This window comes from Neoarius graeffei, chromosome 18 (genome assembly GCF_027579695.1).
Source record: "Neoarius graeffei isolate fNeoGra1 chromosome 18, fNeoGra1.pri, whole genome shotgun sequence".
Classification (NCBI taxonomy): domain Eukaryota; kingdom Metazoa; phylum Chordata; class Actinopteri; order Siluriformes; family Ariidae; genus Neoarius; species Neoarius graeffei.
The window spans coordinates 38,408,588-38,429,564 of record NC_083586.1 but is presented as its reverse complement, the minus strand read 5'-3'; the positions used below and the strand labels follow the sequence as shown (position 1 = coordinate 38,429,564).

The 20,977-nt window shown below is 41.3% G+C and overlaps 1 protein-coding gene across 1 annotated transcript in view; it reads left to right on the top strand.

The window, feature by feature from the left end:
• Window positions 1-20,977, top strand: part of taf5 (TAF5 RNA polymerase II, TATA box binding protein (TBP)-associated factor) — a 41,393-nt gene that overhangs the window by 13,168 nt on the left and 7,248 nt on the right. The window contains exons 3-10 of the mRNA XM_060898789.1: window positions 582-897; window positions 4,710-4,873; window positions 5,100-5,235; window positions 15,041-15,161; window positions 15,286-15,415; window positions 17,015-17,179; window positions 17,284-17,461; window positions 20,623-20,800. Of these exons, the coding sequence (XP_060754772.1) occupies window positions 582-897; window positions 4,710-4,873; window positions 5,100-5,235; window positions 15,041-15,161; window positions 15,286-15,415; window positions 17,015-17,179; window positions 17,284-17,461; window positions 20,623-20,800 (1,388 nt within the window). The remainder of the gene's footprint in view (window positions 1-581; window positions 898-4,709; window positions 4,874-5,099; window positions 5,236-15,040; window positions 15,162-15,285; window positions 15,416-17,014; window positions 17,180-17,283; window positions 17,462-20,622; window positions 20,801-20,977) is intronic.

The following is a 20,977-nucleotide window of genomic DNA, read 5'->3' as shown; positions in this document are numbered from 1 at the left end:
CCAGCACGGTTCAGCGCGGTTGTAGTCGAAATGCAACTCCAACAGCCCCGCTCAGCTCGACTCAGCCCAACTCAGCACGGCACGGCTCAGCCCAACTCAGCCGCGTTGGTAGTGGAAAAGCGGCAACAGACACAGACAACCATTCACATTCACACCTACGGTCAATTTAGAGTCACCAGTTAACCTAACCTGCATGTCTTTGGACTGTGGGGGAAACCGGAGCACCCGGAGGAAACCCACGCAGACACGGGGAGAACATGCAAACTCCACACAGAAAGGCCCTCGCCGGCCACGGGGCTCGAACCCGGACCTTCTTGCTGTGAGGCGACAGCGCTAACCACTACACCACCGTGCCGCCAATCTGCAAGTCATGAACGAGTATTTTTCTGGTTGTTCAACCACAAATGAAAAACTCATAATAACTAATTGTTGGTCATTTCATTGTTAAGATCGACACTGTTGATGAGGCATCAGTTAATCCAAGCCTTTGATAATGTTTTCCCCTGAAGTGGCCCGGTTAATATTTTGAACTTGTGTTTAGAAATTCCAGTCTCATGTCCCAGATGTCCATTCCATTTCAGGTTCAGTGGTGACCAGGAATGCTACTACCAGAACGACCTGCGTGTGCTGTCAGGCCTCACCAAGAAGGAGCACATGAAGGGTAACGAGACCCTGCTGGATTTCCGCACAAGTCGCTTCGTGCTACGCATTTCACGCGACTCCTACCAGCTGCTGAAGCGCCATCTTCAGGAGCGCCAGAACAACCAGATCTGGAACATCATCCAGGAGCACCTCTACATCGACATTTTCGATGGCATGCCACGTAGCAAGAGTCAGATTGACAGCACGTCCGGCAGCCTGGCTGGAGAGGCTCGCCGAGAGGCCAACAAAGCCAAGGTGAACAAAGGGAATGTCTCGTTGTTGTTATAATATATGAGAGATTAATATCGAAGAGTTTTGTCAGGTTCTTTGTCTGTAAGAACTTCTCTGTGTTCCAGTTTGGAAAATGGAGGCAGCATTCACTAAAATGATTGTTTCAATAAAAATAGTTCTTAAAAGGTGATTAGTTTACATATAATTACTTCTAAACCGTAATTCTCCAAGACACACTTTTTAATAATAATAATGTAATAATACAGTGCTGAGCGTAAATGAGTGCACCCCCTTTGAAAAGTAACATTTTAAACAATATCTCAATGAACACAAACAATTTCCAAAATGTTGACAAGACAAAGTTTAATATAACATCTGCTTAACTTATAACGGGAAAGTAACGTTAATAATATAACTTTTTTTCAGTTTTACTCAAATTAGGGTGTTGCAAAAATGAGTACACCCCACAACAAAAACTACTACATCTAGTACTTTGTATGGCCTCCATGATTTTTAATGACAGCACCAAGTCTTCTAGGCATGGAATGAACAAGTTGGCGACATTTTGCAACATCAATCTTTTTCCATTCTTCAACAATGACCTCTTTTAGTGACTGGATGCTGGATGGAGAGTGATGCTCAACTTGTCTCTTCAGAATTCCCCAAAGAAAATCATTTCTTTACACCACAAAGGTGAAGGCTACAAGAAGATCAGCAAAGCTTTACTTATCAGTCAGAATACTGTAGCAAAAGTGGTACAAAAATTTAAGAAAATATGGAACTCCAATCATCTCACAGAGACGTCCAGGTCGTCCACGGAAGTTAACACCTCGACAGGAGCGTCTTCTGATGAGAAGGGTTGAAGAAAATCGGCATGCAAGTTCACTGCAGTTATCTAAAGAAGTAGAAAGCCAAACTGGGGTGACTATTTCCCGTGACACAATACAGCGTACACTGCAGAGGAATGGCATGCATGGATGCTGTCCACGAAAGAAGCCTCTCCTAAAGCCCAGGCACAAAAAAGCCCCTAGAGTTTGCCAGGGCCCATGCTGACTGGGACTCTATACTCTGGAGTGATGAGACCAAGATAAATGTTTTTGGAACTGACGGCTTCAAAACTGTATGGCATCGCAAAGATGAGGAATACAAAGAAAAATGCCTGGTGCCTACAGTGAAACATGGTGGTGGCAGTGTCCTTATGTGGGGCTGCATGAGTGCTGCTGGTGTCGGGGAGCTGCATTTCATTGATGGCATCATGAATTCACAGACGTATTGCTCTATACTGAAAGAGAAGATGCTACCATCACTCTGTGCCCTTGGTCGTCGTGCACTTTTCCAACATGACTAAACACGCATCTAAGGCCACTGTTGGATTTCTGAAGAAGAACAGGGTGAAAGTGATTCAGTGGCCGAGTATGTCTCCTGATCTGAACCCAATCGAACACCTATGGGGAATTCTGAAGAGACAGGTTGAGCATCACTCTCCATTCAGCATCCAGTCACTAAAAGAGGTCATTGTTGAAGAATGGAAAAAGATTGATGTTGCAAAATGTCGCCAACTTGTTCATTCCATGCCTAGAAGACTTGGTGCTGTCATTAAAACTCATGGAGGCCATACAAAGTACTAGATGTAGTAGTTTTTGTTGTGGGGTGTACTCATTTTTGCACCACCCTAATTTGAGTAAAACTGAAAAATGTGTAATCTAAGTTATATTATTAACGTTACTTTCCCGTTATAAGTTAAACAGATGTTATATTAAACTTTCTTGCCAACATTTTGGAAATTGTTTGTGTTCATTGAGATATTGTTTAAAATGTTACTTTTCAAAGGGGGTGCACTCATTTACGCTCAGCACTGTAATTTCAATTTATATAGCGCCTTTCTCAAAACCCAAGGTCGCTTTACAATTATAGGGAAGAAAGAAAGAAAGTCCACCAAATAGAGGTCAGGATGTTATTCCAATGGTGTAGCAGCCACAGTCCCACCAAAAGGCGCACGAAAACAAGTCCCGCGACACCGCCGGCAACATCACTTAGAACACCACACCACTGGTCCACAAAGCGAGCACAGAAGCACCACCACGCAGAGCGCCGGTACGTCCCAAACCACATGCACAGCCGACGCGACGCCACCGAGCAACATCACTCGGAACATCACGCCAAGCACTAAAACACAGAGCGCTGGACAACCATGATGTTAAAATGAGCAACGAGCTCACTGCAGTCCATAGCTAGGAGCACAGGCATCACCCACAGCGAACCAAGGCCTGGAGGGAACCGACGCCCAAAACTGGGTCCGGAGCTACACCACAACCGGCGGACAAAACACTCAAACAAAAACATGAACATCAAACTACACAAACACACAAAAGGGTCATTCCATGCCAAATCAACAAATCTCTGACAAATTTATGCTCGACCATCTCAGATTTCAATGAAATTTGGAGGGCTCAGAGATACTATTAAAAGAAGTTAATCCCCAAAATTTGAGCTTCCTATCTCCAACGGTTTCAGAGATACAGGCATTTGAATTTTTCGATTTTTTTGCATTTTGCTCAAAACATACATATTTCAAAGTGTAATATAATCTTTATTATGCAAGATAGAAACCTAAAATTTTGCACAGAGAGACTCAATGTCTTGTACTACAAGCTTCAACTTAGAATTTCAATGGTCAGTGTATATTAGATGGTGATTTTAACAAGGAAATTAAAAAGACAAATTTGCATTTTTAACTCATTGTGGAAGCTTGCCTGTGGCAGTAATGCTTAAACTAAGAATGTTATTCAAATCTACACAGAAATATCTACCAATTTCAGTTTTACCAAGTCTCCACTATTCCTAGTTTGTCTGTAATAGGGTTTTGAAATTCGCCAATTTCTAAAACATGCCATTTTCAGTAGCAAGAAATCCAATGTGGGATAGCAGTTAGGAACTTGTAAATTCGAATTTGGTGAAAATGGATTTTTTAAACCCCTGTAGTTTAAAAATACTTGAGAGACACAGAACAAAAATTTGGAAATATAAAATATGGGTCTTGGGGATTACTGAAAAAAATTTACAAGTTCCTAACTGCTATCCCACATTGGATTTCTTGCTACTGAAAATGGCATGTTTTAGAAATCGGCGAATTTCAAAACCCTATTACAGACAAACTAGGAATAGTGGAGACTTGGTAAAACTGAAATTGGTAGATATTTCTGTGTAGATTTGAATAGCATTCTTAGTTTAAGCATTACTGCCACAGGCAAGCTTCCACAATGAGTTAAAAATGCAAAAAAATGCAAATGTCTTTTTAATTTCCTTGTTAAAATCACCATCTAATATACAATGACCATTGAAATTCTAAGTTGAAGCTTGTAGTACAAGACAGTGAGTCTCTCTGTGCAAAATTTTAGGTTTCTATCTTGCATAATAAAGATTATATTACACTTGGAAATATGTATGTTTTGAGCAAAAAACAAAAAAATCAAAAAATTCAAATGCCTGTATCTCTGAAACCGTTGGTGATAGGAAGCTCAAATTTTGGGGATTAACTTCTTTTAATAGTATCTCTGAGCCCTCCAAATTTCATTGAAATCTGAGATGGTCGAGCATAACCTCTTGTTGATTTGGCATGGAATGACCCAAAACCAAATAAATTAAAAAAAAAGGGAGAAAATAAAATAAAAAAAGCTCTGTTGAGAAGCGGCAGCCAGAATGCGCACGACGTACTCTCAACCGGAAGCGGAAAAAGGCTCGTCTCCCCTTAAATGGCATTTGATAATTATTCCTCCAGGAAGTTGGGTGAAAATGATGGCTGTTTAGACAATCTGAACCATGTGGTTTTTGTGCAGGTGTTCTACGGATTGCTGAAGGAGCCAGAGATCGAGGTCCCTCTCGACGATGAAGATGAAGAGGCTGAGAATGAAGAGGGCAAACCCAAAAAGAAGAAACCCAAGAAGGACAACATGGGTTCAAAAAGCAAGAAGCAGGACCCCAATGCACCGCAACAAAACAGGTGTGACTGGAGCTTCAGCTTCATTAGCTGGGTCATGTGCGATGACTGACTGACTGACTGACTTTTGATGCCATAAAGATCAACCAAATACAACATAAGTCTTCTAAATATTAAAGCCCAAGCAGAATGTCTGTCTGTAATCCGCTTTTATTCTAATCGGTCAGATGAACAGTAAGACAGGCTGTTGTACAGCTGATCATTGTGTACTGCATTGCTTGATGTGTAGGATTCCTCTACCAGAACTAAAGGACTCTGATAAACTGGACAAAATCATGTACATGAAAGAGGCCACGAAGAGACTGCGTCTAGGCCCCGAGTCACTGCCCTCGATATGCTTCTACACATTCCTCAACGCTTACCAGGTAGGATCACGCCAGCTCGTGTGTATTACAGTATTGTGATGTGTTCCAGTGTGAGTTTTTTGTGCTTAAAGTTTCCATTACAGACAAAAATGAAGGCCCATTTTGCCCAAATCTGAATGAGGCCTACTTAGTGACGCAGCCCCTTTTATACTATTTTATTCAGGGCTTTGAACCAGAATTTTTTTCCTATTGGTTCGTTCCGAACAGAAACGGAATTTTAACGTTTCTGGTTTTGGGTTCCACCATTAAATAGACGCTCCCGAACCGGTTAGAACAAAAAAATTTCGTTCCCAGAACAGTTAATTACGTTCCCTGTCAGCTGTTTAACAAATGGCTATAAAATTATGTCTCTGTCTCATCCAGCTTAAGCCAAATGTAGGCTAATTCTATTACAACCTTCATTAAATAAGACAAGAAATAATTCAAAACAATTATTATTTCAAATGTTGGCGATTTGGATTCTCAGTATGTCTTCCCACCTACACAAACAGAAAAAGTGCCAAAAATGAAAGATAATTCGTTTAGTGTGTTACCAAAGGCTAGTCAGGCCCTATGCATTGATGGGCTAACAGAGGTTAACGTCATTTAATGTTCGCGAGCCTCTCATTAACGTGGACAAATATATTGATATCTTGTTTGAAATTGACGTTTTTGAATAACGATAGACTGCAATATTTACCTCTTATTTAAGATGTGGAGACGTGATAGTAGTCCACCCTCCCGCTCTGTCCATTCAGTCAGCGAACGTCACACAGGAAGTGAACCCCAGCGGGTCATAGAAACTTGCGCAGGAGAAGAATGACTTTTTTATTTGTAGGCTACGGAAACTTTGAGGAACAAAATAAAAACCGGTATTAACCGGTTACCATTATTTTTAATAAGCGTTTCTGTTCCATGTGAAATAGAAAAAGTTCCCGGTTTTCGTTTTCGTTCCTTGAACCGGTTCAAAGCCCTGATTTTATTACACATCATAACCCCACACAGACGCAACATGCAAAATTCAACACTTAAAATAACTCAAGTTCAGGATCAGGGCGGCACGGTGGTGTAGTGGTTAGCGCCGTCGCCTCACAGCAAGAAGGTCCGGGTTCGAGCCCCGTGGCCGGCGAGGGTCTTTCTGTGTGGAGTTTGCATGTTCTCCCCGTGTCCGCGTGGGTTTCCTCCGGGTGCTCCGGTTTCCCCCACAGTCCAAAGACATGCAGGTTAGGTTAACTGGTGACTCTAAATTGACCGTAGGTGTGAATGTGAGTGCGAATGGTTGTCTGTGTCTGTTACCCCTTTTCCACCAAATCAGTTCCAGGGCTGGTTCGGTGCTGGTGCTGGTTCACAACTCATTCAACTTGCGAGCCAGCTGAGAACCAGCTTGCTTTTCCATAGAAGAGAAGACACGTCAGTTACGTCGCTGTATACGTCAGTTACGTCGTTGTATACGTCATTACGTCACTGTATACGTCAGTTACGTTGCTACGTTTACATAAACCTTGGCGCGAATATCGAAGCAAAAACAACGCGGAAGAAGCAGCAGCAGCAACAACAATAATAATAATAATGGCTGACTTCGTGTTTGTACAGCTGCTGCTTTTCGTCGCTTAAAAATGGCGATCTTTCACGGTCTTGTTATTGTTGTTGGTCTTAACAACTCCGCCCCCCCGCTGACATAAGCGGTTCTTTCCTGTGGCCCAGCAGAGAGTTGGTGCTAGCCTGAAACCGGTTTATCTGGCCCCAGAGCCAGTTCTTTGTCAGTGGAAACAGAAAACCCGGTTCCAAACTAAGCACTGACCCCGAACCAGCCCTGGAACTGATTTGGTGGAAAAGGGGCATATGTGTCAGCCCTGTGATGACCTGGCGGCTTGTCCAGGGTGTACCCCGCCTTTCGCCCGTAGTCAGCTGGGATAGGCTCCAGCTTGCCTGCGACCCTGTAGAACAGGATAAAGCGGCTAGAGATAATGAGATGAGATGAGATTATTATTGGGCTGTTTATTTTTTGTGTGTATTATTACAATGTTAAACAACAGATTCTGAGACTGAAAATGCTCAATTTTGCCCTATATCCTTTTAAAAATTTCTGGATCCAGACATGGTTCCGGATTGCCTCCAAAATTTAAAGTGCATATTCTGGACCAATTTAGTTTTTTTTATATGAAAGTACGTCCCTTTACACACTCATCCAGAAGGGTAATTTTGCACGAGGCCATTTGTCTACAGCAGAAAAAAATAAAATAACAAAACGGAGTCTGGAGCCAGATTCGTGACGTTACCTGCGGAAGCGCCAGCAGGCTGCGCGAGCTTTGCACGGTTTCAGTGCACAGCCTGTGTAGACCAAGTTTATCAGCTAGCGATTTTGCATTGAAATATGGAATTGTCGCCTGAACGCAATGTTTCTTACCTTTTGGATGAAGAACATAAGGAGATGTCAGAATTATTTCTTACCCTGGCAACAGTCAACTTGTGAATTGCCGATTTTCTTGGTCTTTTTCTCAGCTATGCTTTGAGGGCCTCAGTGGATGCGGCACTTCGCCTTCTGTCAGGGGAGACGAACACGGCTGGCTCCTTTGGTGACGCTGACACAAATGGAGACGGTGTTGCTTTGGGCATTCTGACAGATGGAACCGTGTCTTTTTTCAGATCAAGTTGCCTCGCGAAGCCCATTTCCCACTGCGAATAGTTCTCAAAGTCGTCAGGCCTTGTGAACTGAGCACCGCCAATAATGCTGTATTCTGTAGCATGTAGCCAATTTTTCCAGGTGCCTCACACGAAGCGCTCCCATTTCTCTCTCATTGTCCGGTCTTTTGGGAAACGATGAGTACTAATCTCATCAAGATTGGTGTTGCTACACCCTCCTACGATACATCTGTTAACCATTTTAATAATTACGCGATAACGTTGAAGAAATTTGCAGAAAACCACCAGGTCGTTTTCTCATAAACAAACCAGCGCTGACGTAGGATTCAGAGGGAGGCGTCCCGCACGCGACGTCACCAAAATCAGTGTTTGCCGGGAAATCCAAATGCCAAGTTTTTTCAGAGGCGGACCAATTCGCCTCAAATGGCTCGATTTCAACTGAATTTTTCTGGTATTGCGCAAGGTAAAAAAATTGCATAAAATGTGACGGATATTTGACCAAAGTTTAATATAAAATAGGAGAATTACACTGATCTTGCTCCTGAATTTACCCGTGATATGCACTTTAAGTTCTTCATTGGGCCAAGACACACATCTAGTAAAATTTTCATGAAAATCCATCTGTACATTTTTTTTTTTTTTTTTCTGCAAAGTTGCTAACGAGCAAACAAATTCTACCGGAGGTAGTGTTAACGAATGACACATGAGCCTGCTTTGTTTGGCAGAGTTCTCGAATTCTCGGCTCAATTTTAGTTAAACACAGCCTCAGGTCATCCTCAATCTGCGAACGATTGCAGTTCTTAGTTTTGAGCGTGGTCAGTTTTGAAAAGCCTGCCTCACTATGTGAAAGGTAGAAGAATTTTTAAGGCAGCGTCACAGAGCTAGGGGTGCTCCTGCATCAGTGTTACCCAGAAGGGTGTAAGAGAACAGGTGCTAAAAAGGTGCTTCAGCCTGCTGTCACTCTTCAGCTCAATAAGCTGCTCTTGCATTTGCAGTGACAAATCGTTTGCAGTGCAAACAAATGGGTCCCGAACCCATGAAAATGACCGGTAGTCCTCCTTGAAATTTCTGAGTGGATAGTATCTCCATCCTTGACTCTTGTATGCTGCATAAATGGGAATAAAAAATATATTTTTGAGAGTTAAAATTGACCGCAAAGTTGGCATTCGAGCTGCCCCGCTGAGCCAGCCAGCCCTGAGTGCGTGACGTCACAGCGGGAATCGGTTTTAAGGCCGAGGCCTTTGACAGCTAGAGACCAAAATCATATAAATAAACATTTATGGTGAAAGTAAGAAATCCCATTACTGACTTGCTCAACTAAGACTGATTTGACTTCATTGATTGTGGGTTGACTCTCATTAAAACAGGATAGGTGCTATAACTTATGCAACACACATGTACATGCATGCATTTTCACTGATAAAACGTAAAAGGCTAATTAAATAATCAGATGAACTGAGACAATCACATTCTGAAGCAAATTAAATAATCTTATACAGGTAACTTAAATACACAATACAAGTTACATGTATTAATCTAAATGCAGGTAAACAACGTGGTTTTTTTTTTTTTATCCAAATGAGAGTCGGAGCTTACCTGTCTGTGTTCTCGCTTCTTGAAGGCCGATCTTGTGGTCGATTGTTTTGAAACAGTCTGACTTTCAGTTGTTCATTCAGTTCTCCGTTCATTCACTTCTTCCACGTAAGGACGAGATGGCAGCAATGTCCAGTTTAGAAATAGGATGGCTGCTCCACTCATTCACTTTGCTTCATACTGTGTACTCCGCCATTACTGCTCGGCTCAGGCAATTACTAAAACCCGGGACAGAACAGGATGTCACTGGTTTTTAGCAACAACTGCCTGAGCAATACGTCCCAGGTTTTAGCAACAACCCTCGACTCACTCCGGGAGGACTGGTGCAACTGAACTCCCTTTCCTTTAAAAAAAAAAACCTTTCCTTTTCTTGTAGTTTTATTTAATTGCTGGTACTGCACCCTCTTTCAGTACGGGCTTATAGCCAACGCTTCTCAACAGATCAGAGGTTTCGTACGAGTCTTCAGTAAAATGTGCAGAGCAGAGGAGAGACCACTCCGTAGGCACCCAATGTGCCCGTGAACTTCTCGCAAAACGCGTCCAAATCTTTGCAGTTTGAACATTCTTGGGCCATGAATGCAACGTAAATCCACCTTCTGTCGTGTTGCTGCACCCGCCAGCAACACATCTACGTAGCATGGCGATAAATTAGCTCAAAATGGAGGATCGGAGTTGCAGTCGGCTCTGTGTTTTAGTATAGCGGAAATGGCGATGAGACCGATAGACTTCCTGCTGTGACGTTACGGACGTCAAGGTCATTCACTCACAGCGCTACTTACATGAATCACTTTAATCGTAAAAATGACTATATTAGATTTATTGTTAACGCTTAAAACTATTCCTGTGCCATTCTTGAGGTCTCAAGGCATTTATAAACAAAAAGTGAGGCCATGGCTCTGCGTCTGTGCTTTAAGCCCAGATAGGTGATCTGCAGCTGATTGAAACATAGAGGCGAAATCACTGCCGCACGCCTCAGTGATGAAGTCTGCGAGGCCGGGGAACATGTCACAATTTCCTACAATTACGCGGTCATGCCAGAGGACAAGTTTTTGGATGAAAAGCATCCACTCTGTCAGCAAGGACCAACACATTGGAATCTCAGCCTTGCAAAGACAGATTCAGACTATTCGGTCTGTCAAATATTTTGACCAAATGCAACAACGAAGCTAGCCACAGGGAATCCTGGAGGTGCTTGGCCAGTTCCGAATTGCTTTCGGTCAAAAACAGCTTCACCTCTTCTCACAGCTCATACAAGCGCTGTAACACTCTCCCTCTGGAAAGCCAGCGAACCTCTGTGTGCAGCTATTCATGCCCAGAACCCGTTTCCTGACCGAGAACCCTGAATAACCGTGAGTTCAATGGACGCGACTTAAGGGTTGTTTTACAATCAGGGTACGCAAGCTAAAAATCACATTTAACACTTATTATCTTCAATATCAAAAGGCTTGACTAAATAAACTTGGTTGTTATTGTAGCCCTGTGATAGCTCTATTTACCATGCAAAAAAAAATTTATAACGTTATTTTTGGTGAATGTATGGCAATATATGTCATATTTAGCAAAATTACTCGTGTCATTTAGAAAAAGTGCTTTTTTGACCACAGGTAGCTCCAAAAGGGATGCACTTACATCATTCTTTATACCATAAAACACATATTTGGTTCCATATCATTGGAAACATCGTTAAGTTTTAATGTTGAATGCCAGTAAGTTTTCAGACTATTTTGATCAAATTAGTATGGAATTGTGTCAAAAAAAAAAAAGTCCTCTCCGAGACAGCTAATTTTTCAGTATAAAATAACATATCTAAAATGGGTGGCACGGTGGTGTAGTGGTTAGCGCTGTCGCTTCACAGCAAGAAGGTCCTGGGTTCGAGCCCTGTGGCTGGCGAGGGCCTTTCTGTGTGGAGTTTGCATGTTCTCCCCGTGTCCGCGTGGGTTTCCTCCGGGTGCTCCGGTTTCCCCCACAGTCCAAAGACATGCAGGTTAGGTTAACTGGTGACTCTAAATTGAGCGTAGGTGTGAATGTGAGTGTGAATGGTTGTCTGTGTCTGTGTCAGCCCTGTGATGACCTGGTGACTTGTCCAGGGTGTACCCCGCCTTTCGCCCGTAGTCAGCTGGGATGGGCTCCAGCTTGCCTGCGACCCTGTAGAAGGATAAAGCGGCTAGAGATAATGAGATGAGATATCTAAAATGATTATTTTCATCCTAAAATGTGGTCAAGATATTGGGACATAAATATTAGAGACAACTAACACAAAGCTTACAGCCTTGTATTTAAAAGCACTATGCAAGTAGTGGATTCTGAATTGTCAAAAAAAATGTCCTCTCCGAGACAGCTAATTTTTCAATATAAAATATGAATGAATGAGTGAATTTATTTTTATTTTCGAACATGTATAAAAAAAGTAACTATTTGTACATACAAAAGAAAGAAAACGAGAAATTAAAAAAATAAATAAAATAACATAAAGAGCTTAGACATTACAAAACACCGCACTTTGTTCGAAAAAGGAGTGGGAAGAAGTACAATACTTTTTTAATTTCCCACCCCTTTTTAACTACCCCGAAATCCAAACTACATTAATACACCTATAAAAATATATACCATATATATACACTTCATGAATATCTATATAAATATATAATTACAAAAATATATGAGTGATTCCACGCTTATGGGTACTGAAATGGGGACATGAACTTATTTTAGAAATTCACCTAAAACCATTTCTTTTTTTTTTACCATCAGGTCACAAAACATGTAATCTTTAATGAATGATATGTTAAAAGATAACTTTAATTTTCTGAGATGTAATAAAAACATATTTATATGCCAAAGTCAGAACGTAACAGAAGTGTTGTGGACATATAGATTCTCAATTTTAACAATGTAGAATTACTTTTTGAAACATAGGAAGGTGATGTTTTAGCAAATATAATTAATAAACATGTGTAGTAGAATAAACATACACATTCTTTCAATAAGATTAACATGGTATATAGCTAGATTGTAATTAATTTGTAACAGACGCGAGATGGACAATCGTAACAGAAGTAATGTAACAGACATCATTTTGGAACTCATAGGCTTGACTTTGGCATATACATATGTTTTTATTACATCTCAGAAAATTAAAGTTATCTTTTAACATATCATTCATTAAAGATTACATGTTTTGTGACCTGATGGTAAAAAAAGAAATGGTTTTAGGTGAATAAGTTCATGTCCCCATTTCAGTACCCATAAGCGTGGAATCACTCGTATATATACTATATACCATATATACACTTCATAAATATCTATATAAATATATCTCATCGGGGCGTCGTAGCTCAGGTGGCTAAGGCGCCCTACCATAAATCCGGGGACCTGGGTTCGATTCCGACCCGAGGTCATTTCCCGATCCCTCCCCGTCTCTCTCTCCCAATCATTTCCTGTCCTGTCTCTACACTGTCCTATCCAATAAAGGTGAAAAAGCCCAAAAAAAATCTTTAAAAAAAAAATATATATATATATATATATATATATCTCATCTCATTATCTGTAGCCGCTTTATCCTGTTCTACAGGGTCGCAGGCAAGCTGGAGCCTATCCCAGCTGACTACGGGCGAAAGGCGGGGTACACCCTGGACAAGTCGCCAGGTCATCACAGGGCTATATAAATATATAATTACAAAAATATATACACTTCATAAATATCTATATAAATATATAATTACAAAAATAAATATCTACTACATACCTATCCCTGTAAATATAAATATATAAACTATCCCCATAAATAAATATATAACATATACTAAGTTAGTTCTAATATGACAATCAACCCTATTCTATTTATCCCTCATCATCCTCCGTTAACATACTTCCTCTTCCATGTACTTGTTTAAAAATATTTTTTGTACCTTTTTTAAACAGATTTATATTTGCACTTTGTTTTATTTCTGTCTCCAGTCTGTTCCATAAAGTCACCCCACAGCTCGATACGCACATGCTTTTCATATTTGTTCGAACCTTTGTTTTTTTTGTTTTTTTTTTAAATTTAGGTCTCCCCTTAGATTATATCTCCCCTCTCTTTCACATAACATATCTAAAATGATTATTTTCATCCTAAAATGTGGTCAAGATATTGGGACATAAATATTAGAGACAACTAACACAAAGCTTACAGCCTTATATTTCAAAGCACTATGGAAGTAGCGGATTCCGAATTGACAAAAAAAACGTCCTCTCCGAGAATCACTTCATTTGTTTCTCCCATTTTATAGCAGATCACACAAAACTACCATACACACATGTCAAACAATGACCTGAAATCTGTTCTTTAACTTGTGCTTCACTTAAAAACTGGTACAAGAACCAGTTTGAATCAATTTGAATTTTGGACCCCTGTGACACAACTTTGTACCCTGATTGTAAAACAACCCTTAATGTAATTTATTAACTGAGCTGCCTGTTGAAGAGCGTCTGCATTTTTTTAGCTGCAAGTGCCTCGCGATGGATCATGCAACGAGTCCATCTTGCTAATAGAGCTACCTGTTGAAGGTGTGTTACGAGGCCACTCTCGCGTCCTGTCATTGATCAAATGAGTTCACGTGTCAATTCCGATAATCGGAAAAATACTGAATATCGGCTCCGATAATCGTCTGGACCCCTTGTCTAGATGCAGCAAAGTATTTCATCAGACTGAATGAGAATCTGGGGGGGAACATAGCTAAGCTGGTAAACGTATGAAAAAATTTGGGCTGCAGTTCACAGATTCCATTTAAAAAAAAAACATGAATCAGTGCAGCTTCTGTAGCAAAAGTCCTCTGTTGTGGCTTATTAAATCAGCAGCATTTCTCTACGGTCGGCAGCTAATCGGATCATAGACTAACTGCAGAACCGCAGACTTGAGCTCAGAAGGGGAGAGTTTTCATCTTATTCACTTCCTCTGGTGTGATGAGGGAACCGATGCTGTAGCTGATGTAGTGTTTAAAAACTATTGGACAGAGAAGTGTTTGTTTATTCTCCCCACGACAAATTCAAAATATCTTCATGCTGCTTTCAGAAATGGGTAAAAAGTGATCAGAAGTGTCACTCCAAAAAAAAAAAGTGTGTGTATTATATAGTTTTATTTATAGCTCTAAAATGTGTTGATGAGTAAGCATTAAAACATGACTCTTGGGGGCGTCGTGGCTCAGGTGGATAAGGCGCCATACCATAAATCCGGGGATCCGGGCTCGATTCCGGCCCGAGGTCATTTCCCGATCCCTCCCCGTCTCTCTCTCCCGCTCATTTCCTGTCTCTACACTGTCCTATCCAATAAAGGTGGAAAAAGCCCCCAAAAAAATCTTTAAAAAAAAAAGTGACTCTTGTCGCTACTCAGTTATTGGTTTCTTATTATAATCAAGGAATTTTATGTAACTTGACCATTTGCAGATTACTGATTGATTGATTGGGGGGGGGGAATACCTCCTGGTTTTGACTGTACATCCCTTAAATCCAGATTTGTGATTTGTATTTATTTTATGACGACGCCATGAACGTTGGATGGGAAGGATGGAATTGCATTGCAGCTAAACTGATGTTCGATGTCTGATGGTAGGGTCTGACAGCAGTGGACATGACGGACGACTCCAGTCTGATAGCAGGAGGCTTTGCCGATTCCACAGTGCGTGTCTGGAGCGTCACACCCAAGAAACTCCGCAAGGTCAAATCTGCTGCAGGTGAGCTCCAGATTTATCCATCTGAACTCTCACAACTTTAGTCACAAGTCAGTGAGCGCTTCTGTGTGGACTGTCATGTGTCAAGCAGATTATTGTACTTTAATCTCTCCCCCTCCCCTTTCAGATCTCAGTCTCATAGAAAAGGAGTCGGACGATGTGTTAGAAAGGATCATGGACGAGAAAACAGCCAGCGAGTCGAAGATCCTGTACGGCCACAGCGGGCCGGTGTACGCCGTCAGCTTCAGTCCAGACAGGTTAGAACTGCAGCTGAAACACGGAATACCCTGCTGTTTATGTCAAAGTGCATTATGTATTAAATAAATGTTATTTAACGGCTGGGAGGTCCGTATGGTGAAATACCGTGACCGAGGTCTTGAAAGTACTGAGCGAGGCCCTCTGGACTGAGGTCAGTATTCAAGGCCGAGGTCACGGTATTTCACCACACGGACCGACCTTAAGCTGGTAAATTATTTTTATATATATATATATATATATATATATATATATATATATATATATATATATATATATATATATATGAGTGATTCCACGCTTATGGGTACTGAAATGGGGACATGAACTTATTCACCTAAAACCATTTCTTTTTTTACCATCAGGTCACAAAACATGTAATCTTTAATGAATGATATGTTAAAAGATAACTTTAATTTTCTGAGATGTAATAAAAACATATTTATATGCCAAAGTCAAGCCTATGAGTTCCAAAATGATGTCTGTTACATTACTTCTGTTACGATTGTCCATCTCGCGTCTGTTACAAATTAATGACAATCTAGCTCTATACCATGTTAATCTTATTGAAAGAATGTGTATGTTTATTCTACTACACATGTTTATTAATTATATTTGCTAAAACATCACCTTCCTATGTTTCAAAAAGTAATTCTACATTGTTAAAATTGAGAATATATATGTCCACAACACTTCTGTTACGTTCTGACTTTGGCATATAAATATGTTTTTATTACATCTCCGAAAATTAAAGTTATCTTTTAACATATCATTCATTAAAGATTACATGTTTTGTGACCTGATGGTAAAAAAAAGAAATGGTTTTAGGTGAATTTTTAAAAATAAGTTCATGTCCCCATTTCAGTACCCATAAGCGTGGAATCACTCATGTATTTTTTACCAAATTCTAACAGAAAACGAGAGCACCTGAAAGGGAAAACCGAGCCGAGCCGCCATTTTGAATCCTCATTCACGGCTGTAATGCAAATGGCTTCCTCCTCGGGATACAAGTGCACTTCCATGGCAGGAAAAAAAACTACATTTTGCCGCCTATGTAGTCCCCTATTTATACAAATAGGAGTCATTCAGGATTCAGCCATGTTTTTGCTCGGCGTTAGCAGGTTAGAGGTTTTTAGCTTTCTCCTGAAATGTTTTCTTTTATTTCTTCTTCCTCAGGGTAGTAAAACTCGCTTTCACTGTGAACACTGTCGTTATCGCTATCCATGATGTAAAATTAATGCCATTCTCCTGAGAAATGCGAAAATAAATGTTGACAAAAATTGCCACTATGTTTGTTGTTGTTGTGAATGAGTGAGTCACCAGAAGTCTGTAACTGGGGTCCGTACCATAGGATACGGACCCGCCTGCCAGCCAATCAGAGCACAGGATTTGATGAAAACCGCACCGCAGAAAAAATAAAATGATTATTAGAGGAAAATAATCCATGACAGGATACTGAGGTGATCTCACCTGAAGTTGGTTAGGTTCCTATGAGAGCACATCCTGAAGTATTTTCTTTTATAGGACAGAAATGTAGTGTGGGTTTCGTTGGGTTTTATTATTATGTCTCACACATGACTGCGTGACTCTTTGTTCGTCAGGAATTATCTGTTGTCGAGTTCAGAAGATGGCACCATCAGACTGTGGAGCTTGCAGACGTTTACTTGTCTGGTGGCGTATAAGGGACACAATTACCCAGTGTGGGACACGCAGTTCTCCGCACACGGATACTATTTTGTGTCTGGAGGACATGACCGAGTGGCGCGGTAAGAGAATTAGAAAAAAAAACAAAACAAAAAACACTATCTCTGGGTTATATTTTAATTTAATATTCGATGTTCATGATGAAATAATCTTGTTTTCTCTGTAGGTTGTGGGCCACTGACCACCACCAGCCGCTGCGTATATTTGCCGGACATCTCTCTGACGTCACCTGCACCCGCTTCCATCCGAACACCAACTACGTAGCCACAGGCTCAGCCGATCGCACCGTGCGCCTCTGGGACGTCCTGAACGGCAACTGCGTCCGCATTCTTACTGGGCACAAGGTAAGATTTCAAAAAGTCTTTTACTTTAACAAACTTTTACTTTTTAGCTATAAGGGCAATGTCACCAAGCGGAAAGAGTCGCTCCTGTCCTTGTGTCAAAAGGATATCACTTGGCTTAGGAACATATTTCACACACACAAACAGTTTCAAAAATAGTATTGCAATCAAATTATGACTCTTATCATCTGAAACACTGTCAAGCGTCGGGCCAACCTACCTGCGTTCGAGATTTGTGCAGAACTACTTTTCTAGTAAAGGGTGTTTGAGATGTTAAATATCCTCACAACCCGAGTTGAGTTTGTAAGCGAGAAACGTTGAAGGTTCTGTTGATGTAAACTGGTGTGAAGGATCGGGGAGTTGAGGCAACTTTACAAATCTAGGACGTGATCAGTAATATCATGTAATAAGGGAAAAAAAAAACACTCGGGAGGGTACCATTAACAATTATTCCAGTGTTCTCCACGGGCACTTTTAAAGTGGCACAGCGCCACGTTATAATTCTGGCCCACCGCTCTTCCCGTGGCCAAATAAAAAAAATCATCAATACAGTATACAATTTATTTGGTGTATTCACTTTATTACAAGGCGGCACAGTGGTGTAGTGGTTAGCGCTGTTGCCTCACAGCAAGAAGGTCCGGGTTCGAGCCCCGGGGCCGGCGAGGGCCTTTCTGTGCGGAGTTTGCATGTTCTCCCCGTGTCCGCGTGGGTTTCCTCCGGGTGCTCCGGTTTCCCCCACAGTCCAAAGACATGCAGGTTAGGTTAACTGGTGACTCTAAATTGAGCGTAGGTGTGAATGTGAGTGTGAATGGTTGTCTGTGTCTGTGTCAGCCCTGTGATGACCTGGCGACTTGTCCAGGGTGTACCCCGCCTTTCGCCCGTAGTCAGCTGGGATAGGCTCCAGCTTGCCTGCGACCCTGTAGAACAGGATAAAGCGGCTAGAGATAATGAGATGTGTGAATGTGATGTGACTTTATTACAATTTTGTAACTGGCGGCACGGCACCAACGCATTTTAACAAAAAAAAAAAAAAGCGAATGGGATAAATGGACGTAAGGATTTAAGACTTCACAAAATTACATTTAAGACCTACAATGCAAAATATGCTCGTATTTTAGACTTTTTAAGGCCTTAAATTAGGATTATCAAATTTTAGACTTTGTAAGACTCCGTGGAAACCCTGCTATCCCAGCTGACTACGGGCGAAAGGCGGGGTACACCCTGGACAAGTCGCCAGGTCATCACAGGGCTGACACATAGACACAGACAACCATTCACACTCACATTCACACCTACGCTCAATTTAGAGTCACCAGTTAACCTAACCTGCATGTCTTTGGACTGTGGGGGAAACCGGAGCACCCGGAGGAAACCCACGCGGACACGGGGAGAACATGCAAACTCCGCACAGAAAGGCCCTCGCTGGCCACGGGGCTCGAACCCGGACCTTCTTGCTGTGAGGCCACAGCGCTAACCACTACACCACCGTGCCACCCTGTCACATAGAATCTTTCTTAATTTGTAATCCGTCATTCGGTGGTGAAACAATTGGCCGCTGTTTTGCTGAGTCACTCACGGTGATTGGTCGAGAAACTCAGACCATTTCTCAGTAATAAGCACGTGTGATTTTCCTGTAACCACCTGCATATTTACACTAAAGGAAAATAATCCACCACAGTGTGATGTGATGCAGCCTGAAGTGGAGTTACTCTTACCAGCCCAATGTTGATTTAAAACAAAAAAAAAAACCTTTACCAATTCTAGTTACTTCCTGCTACCATTTGTGTTTTATAGCAGCGAAAACCGTTCCTTCTTCCCTCACTAGCGATCCTCTCTGCTTTCCACAAGCACCTGAAATTACAAACGTCCTCAAGTTTAAAGTCCATTTAATAATCGTCCTTGGGTCAGATACATGTCCAGGTGAATTGTTGCTATGGAGATAACATGAGAACGAGCGTATTAATAGAAATCTGTGATATGAATTACAGCAGAGGCTACCGACTGTCACATTCAGACTAATCAGATTTGAAATAAACCTGTTAGATTTAAAGCCATGATTTAAGTTAGTTTTATAGCTACACGTGATTTAGGATTGTTAGACTTTATGATTTTAATATTTTAGAGCTTTTAAGATCCTTTATTATTTTAGACTAACCTGACCTTCCTCTTTGCTAGACATAAACATGGTGTCTTGTTTAAAATTGTTGTGAAAATCTCTCGCACGCTTTGACATGCATAAATGCTGAAATTGCTGAATCGCTGATATGAATATTATTTTGCTTATGATTGAAGGTTTCATTCACACACACACATTGTAAGGTTTTATTCCTTTGTAAGGATAAATAATTGTAAATATTTATTCTTGACCAAGAAGGCAGTAATTCTTAATACTTAATACTTATTCTTAATATTGTTCTGTTCTGTTTTATTATTTCGGTTAGAAGGCATTGAATTCTGTGTAACTTGTAAGTTACTGTGTGACCTTCTGTCTAAGCTAGACACAGTGCTCGAGACGTGTTTTGGAACATTCTATCAGAACATGAGGTAAATGTTGATATCTGTTAGAACATCTGAAATGTATACAGGATATATTTTCACTTACACACATACATTCATTCATTCATTATCTCTAGCCGCTTTATCCTGTTCTACAGGGTCGCAGGCAAGCTGGAGCCTATCCCAGCTGACTACGGGTGAAAGGCGGGGTACACCCTGGACAAGTCGCCAGGTCATCACAGGGCTGACACATAGACACAGACAACCATTCACACTCACATTCACACCTACGGTCAATTTAGAGTCACCAGTTAACCTAACCTGCATGTCTTTGGACTGTGGGGGAAACCGGAGCACCCGGAGGAAACCCACGCAGACACGGGGAGAACATGCAAACTCCACACAGAAAGGCCCTCGCCGGCCCCGGGGCTCGAACCCAGGACCTTCTTGCTGTGAGGCGACAGCGCTAACCACTACACCACCGTGCTGCCCCGGCCTGAGAGATAAAAGAAAAAATCTTACAAAACCTATAGATTATTCCTCCTCTCTCCCCCCTTCATTAAGTGATATGAATTATTTTTTTTTTCGCTTATTGAAAAATGAGTCACTTGTGTTCACTGCAGTTGCTTCCTGAATTTTCTTAATTTCAGCGTTTTGTGTTCTCATAGGGACCAATCCACTCGTTGGCATTCTCACCCAACGGTAAGTACCTGGCCTCCGGCTCAACCGATGGCAGAGTTCTGCTGTGGGATATCGGCCATGGACTCATGATCGGCGAATTGAAGGGTCACAGCGACACCATCTACGCACTCAAGTTCAGCAGAGACGGAGAGATTCTCGCCTCAGGTGTGTTCAGTCTCATGCGTACCTGTCAGAGAATGTTACATCTCCGTGATAAGTAAATGAGAATACCAGTCTGGGTTACAGTGGATAGATGTGTAGAGACCTTAAATCATCCTGAAAATAGAGAGATCAGTTGTGGGGTACAAAGGTGTAACATATGAGAGAAATTAATTTCACAAA